The sequence below is a fragment of the Brachionichthys hirsutus genome, chromosome 19 (assembly GCF_040956055.1).
Source record: "Brachionichthys hirsutus isolate HB-005 chromosome 19, CSIRO-AGI_Bhir_v1, whole genome shotgun sequence".
NCBI classification, from domain to species: Eukaryota; Metazoa; Chordata; class Actinopteri; order Lophiiformes; family Brachionichthyidae; genus Brachionichthys; species Brachionichthys hirsutus.
This window is the reverse complement of record NC_090915.1, coordinates 9,394,867-9,400,059: the sequence shown is the minus strand read 5'-3', so window position 1 is coordinate 9,400,059 and position 5,193 is coordinate 9,394,867. Positions and strand designations below refer to the sequence as shown.

At 45.9% G+C, this 5,193-nt stretch overlaps 1 protein-coding gene across 1 annotated transcript; it reads left to right on the top strand.

Moving 5' to 3' along the window:
- The first annotated feature begins 2,065 nt into the window (after positions 1 to 2,065).
- On the top strand, positions 2,066 to 4,269 carry LOC137908710 (progestin and adipoQ receptor family member 3-like). The gene is made up of 6 exons (XM_068753132.1): positions 2,066 to 2,259; positions 2,380 to 2,542; positions 3,041 to 3,196; positions 3,318 to 3,515; positions 3,637 to 3,727; positions 4,130 to 4,269. Exons 1-6 carry the CDS (start codon positions 2,066 to 2,068, stop codon positions 4,267 to 4,269), a joined length of 942 nt encoding a protein of 313 aa, XP_068609233.1.
- Positions 4,270 to 5,193: the final 924 nt, after the last annotated feature.

Sequence of the window (5,193 nt, the reverse complement as noted above, 5' to 3'; positions counted from 1 at the left end):
ACCGCTTACTGGAAGAGGCACAATGAGTGGGTTGCAGTTCTGGAAAGAATGAAGGCCGAACATCAAGCCCAACGTCAGGCATCCAGCGCAGAGATTGATGCCTTAAAAGCTGATCTGATGGCATCGCATCATCTGTGGCAGCAACTCCAGGAGGAGAGGAACTCCCTGATACAAGAGATGGAGGCATCCAGAAGTCAGCAAGTGGAGTCGTCTCCTCTCCAGGAGCAGACGTCGTCTCCTCTCCAAGAGACAAGCGTTCAGCCGGGGAAGGAGCAGGAGGACCTGCAGGAGAAAGAGGTGGCCGCCACACCCGAGCTTAACCTCAAGGAGAAGGAGAGATCCTCAGCCTGCAATGAAGCTGATCTTCTGCAGGAGAACAAGGAGAACTGTGTGAAGGAGCAGGGGCCTCATTCAGAAAATGAAGAGCTGGAGCACACAGACAAAACCAACATGGAAGATCTCCAGAGCCCCGTCCTGGAACAGAAGCCACAGAAGAAGAAGAAGTGGTACAGAAGATTCTTCAAAGCGCGTGTTCCAAAATGACTTCTTTAACCTCCGAAACATGTCAACTTGTAAACACCAGAAAGCTCTGGCTAAAGCAGGAGAACGGGCTTCTCTGGTGTCAAATGGAAAATGTCTCTCCTGAACTATAATCACAACTTAAAATAAAATGACCAAAAAAAATTTATCCTGACTCAAAAATTATTTTCCCGTTATTACCTAACAAATCTAAGCGTTCCCCCCCCTGAGAGGTTTAGGAGGGGGGGAGCAGAACTTCATCACATATAGTTTGTAAGCTTTATATAAATCTACACACACACAAAAACACACAATGACTTTAGTTTGTCCCTTCAGAGAGCTAACACAGGAGGTTTGTGTATTCCTGTTTCCTCCCAGTGACTGACATTTACGTTTAGCACAGATTTACACCGCAGGAAAACATTCACATCGTTTTGCAGAACTTCTTCTGAGAAGCCTCAAAGGATTCGTTTGAGTTTTATGGTTACAGAAATCTGGCAGATCCATTATCAGTGGAGGGTATAGCTGGTTACAGCCAGAACCTTTGATCATAAAGAGAAACTGTCCCAAACAGAACATGCATTTTTACAGATATATTTAAAAAAAATTACAATTCCTCAAACCACTGTACATTATTTTTTTTAAATCCTTCGTGGTAAATCATCTTTTGTTTTGAAGGTGTTTTATACCAGTGTTTACATTTATGGCATCGTTCATACAAGTAATAGAGAAACAAGGCAAATTCATTGATTGTGTAAATATGTATTTGGCAATAAAACGTTTCTGCTTCTAATAATATTTAATTGACAAGATCAGCTCTGTAAATGGTTTCTGGGTGTAGTGCTTCCCTTTGACCAGCTGGTGGCGGTAGTGCCGCGCCGTGACATCTTTTACTACCAAACACACAAAAGAAGAAACCGGCCGCTCTTCTGCTTTTTGCGGTTTCGGAATGGAAATGTGTCTTTTTTTAAACAATAAAATGTGATTTATTTATTTATTCTTAGCGCATTGCTAGCCCGGTAGCAGGTGCGATAAGTCGATATGGCTGAGCTGGATAAAAGCCGTCATTTGATGCCTGACTGGGACTGAAGGTTAGCTTGTTATTGTTTTTCCCCCCATTCAGTTCATCAGCGAAGGTTAGCATTGTTAGCTGGTCTAGATAAAAATAATAAAGCGGTCTGACAAAGAGATAGAAGGTGCCGGTATGTCTACAAACTATTTAATATCTCGCCGAATGATGAAACGCGTAACATCGCGGTGAGGATCAGTTTAAGATGATGAACTAATCAGTGTAAAGATGGAGCCGCCGTCCCTTAACGCTAGCTATACGCATCCTCTGTTCATAGACAATGGCAGACAGACTTCGTCTTCGGTTTTCAGGCCTTTGACATTCATCAAAACGAGATTTACCGGTGACCTCATGGGTCCGAGCTGCGTTGAAACGGGTCCAGTTACCATTCCCGGTGGTCTCTGGATCTGTTGCAGCCTTTACATCCCCACTTTGTCTTGCACCAAAGGGAGCAGCGAGGGCCCCCCCCCCAAGGCGATGCTGAAGATGCCCCAGAAGCTGCTGAGGACGGCCCACTACATGGAGCTGGGCGGCCTCCAGCACTGGCCAGTGCTGATACCCCAGAGGATAAGGCTGTACACCTACGAACAAATCCCCCTCTTCCTCAGGGAGAACCCCTACATCACCGACGGCTACAGGGCTCACCTGCCCTCCCAACTCTGCCTGAGGAGGTAGGAGAATCAATCAATCCTGATTATTCAGGCTTAACATTGCGTTACATCACGTTAAAGCACATTTCGACACGCTTGTTTATTTACACGAGTACATCTTTGGTCTGTTTTCTGCTGCAGTATTTTTATGCTGTCCAATGAGACGGTGAATATCTGGAGCCATCTTCTGGGCTTCTTGCTCTTCCTCTCTCTGGCGTTCAGTGACCTCTCCACCAGCCTACCAGCCGCTGGGGCTAACAGAGAGGACTACGTCATCTACGCTATCGGACTCTTCTGCTTCCAGGTAAGATTCGCTTGGCTGGGTTGGCAAGTTACTGTGACATATTATTTATTGTTTAAATGTGGCCCGTGCGATGTGGCACTGTTTGTTTTGTTTTGTTTTGTTTGCTTATGTCATTGCCTGAAATAAATAAAATACCTAACCTAACCTAAATGAAGACGCTGCTCAAACAAGGGCGTTGCTGTGATTCAGGATTTGGTCTCTCCTCCAGAATTTGATCTTGATTAGATCTTAAAGTCTATTTTCCTGCTCTCTAGCTGTAACTACATTTAACATCAGCGTTTGTGTTAGATAAACATCTTACGAGTGTCCTGTGTTACAGAATACCGTATTTGAAAGGTTGAACAAAGTTGATTCATGTAAGTTCACATTTCCGACCAGCCGTTGTGTAGATGTGAAGGTGGGTGGGGGGGGGGGCACAGTGTGTTTGTAGAGAACTACAGTGATGCTAATGCAGGTCCGAGTCTGAATGCTTCTGAGGAGCCCGTGTCTGTGTCCCAGGTGTGCATGCTGTGTTCTGCGGGCTACCACCTCTTCTCCTGCCACCGATCAGAGCGGACGTCTCGTCGCTGGCTCGCGTTGGACTACGCAGGAATCTCTGTCGGCATCCTGGGGTGCTACGTGCCGGGGATCTTCTACGCGTTCTACTGTGATACGGTAAGTGTGAAGACTCGAGGTGACGCTGTTTGTCTCGCGACGCAGATAAGACCCCCCCCCCCCCCCTTAAGATTCCCAAAGGCGCTTCCATCTCTGACTCCACTGTATCTGTTGATTGCAGTTTTGGCAGCAGGTCTACCTGCTGACGGTTCTGTCTCTGATCCTGGCCGTCTTCTGCACTCAGATCCACCCACGCTACCTCAGCAACGGCTGGCGATGCATACGGATAACCATCTTCTGTGGCGTGACTGGCATCAGCGTGATCCCTGCTTGTCACTGGGTCTGGCTGAATGGAGGGTACACCTCCCAAATCATCCAGGTGAGGAAATGCAGCTTCTGTAAACTCACAACGTGAGACTTTTGTTTTGCTGCTTTATTCATGATGTTCTTCTGGCTGCGTAATGGTGGCTGCTACGGACCTTTTCTTTTTGTCCCTGCAGATCTTCCTGCCTCGTCTCATAGTGATGTACCTGATTGCTGGGTCTGCCTTCCTCTTCTACGTCACCAAAATCCCCGAACGCTGTTTCCCTGGTGAGTCTTTCTTCTTTGTCCGTGCGGACGTTTGGTGCTAAACCAGCCACAAGAAATCAGTAACTGAAGTCGCTGTTTTACGCAGCAAGGTAACAAAGTCGCCAGGGTTTGTTTAGCAGCAGGCCGAGGCCGGTTTGTCTTTAAGCTTCAGCGCTTTGCTGCAATTTAAACTATATCTGAATAATAATGCAGATCAGAATCATCTTGGCGACATTTTCATGTAGGCTGGTTCTAGTTTGAAGTTTTGAATTTGAAGAAACATCCCGTGTCAGGAGCCTTGCTGGATTCCTTTCCGTCATATACTGTGATTATATGCGAATGAAAATCTTCCCTCTTGTTCTTCATGTTCGTCGTCCCGCCTCGTGAAGAACGCCTATCGATATCCACCCTCTCCTCTCACAGGGCAGATGAATTACTTGGGCGCCAGTCACCAGGTGTGGCACGTACTGGTGGTGGTGATGTTTTACTGGTGGCACCAGACGGCCGTGCACATCATGCAGTTCAGACACAGCGAGGCCTGCCCAACCCGGAGCAGCAGCTAAGTGATCAAACCACAGGAAGGCCATCGGCTGCAGACTTCTGATTGTTCATAGATGTCGGGTCTCTCCGAATGCTAATAAAGTTGCTGCCTACGCGTTTAGCTACCGATACTAGCAGTTAGCCTTCAGTGAGCTGCACATTACTTGTACATTTGCCAGCTGGAAACATCCAGTATCCTCCAAGTCAACTGTCACTTAGCAGTATTTAGCAGCTACGAGTATTTGAGAACCACCATAAATCTCAAATTCTCTATCTCGATAAATCTCTATGAAAAGCTACGAACCACTATTAAGGTCAATGCAGGAAACAGGAATTCAAGCAGGTTTTTTTTAAAACAGAATCCGGTTTTCACGCGTTAAATCTGTGATCACGTTACATAACGGAGAATGTTTTTTGTTATAGTATTAAAACTGTAAAAAAGAGTGTTTGGAATCAAGCAAAACAGACTGACGTTACAATGTTTGTTTTTTTGTCTGAAATGTTGTTCTGTATTTCAGCGCCTGTAAAATTAGACTATGTAATAGTTGGGGGGGGGGGCTAATTTGAAATGTGGGAGAAACAACTCGGGTAGTTACAACTTGAGAACAAATAAAGAGTCTGAACAATCAAGCTGAAGAAATGTGAAAGCACCATTCCGGCTGCAGTGCATGTGCCGGATTTGTGTCTTTTTTGTGTGTGTTCATGGCGATCAAGGCGAGCGTGTGCGAGAGCTGCACTGGGAAAGACGATCGTGTTCGGCTTGATCCCGGAGAAACACCGTTGATCAATATCTTCCTCGATCAGCTTCTTCTTTTCATTGCTCAAGTATAATTAAACAATCGTGTGTTTATATGAGGTTCATCCCAGTCACAACAACAACATGCTCTCGGATGAATGTAATGGACTGAAGGTGAAGGGATAGATTTCACAGACGCAGACGGTTGAAT

Bases quoted from the DNA above. Each gene is read 5' to 3' on its own strand.
- LOC137908710 (XM_068753132.1), top strand. From the start codon at position 2,066: ATGCTGAAGATGCCCCAGAAGCTGCTGAGGACGGCCCACTACATGGAG. The intron at 3,197-3,317 runs GTAAGTGTGAAG...TGTTGATTGCAG, and splicing joins ACGCGTTCTACTGTGATACG to TTTTGGCAGCAGGTCTACCT. The intron at 3,728-4,129 runs GTGAGTCTTTCT...CTCCTCTCACAG, and splicing joins CCCCGAACGCTGTTTCCCTG to GGCAGATGAATTACTTGGGC.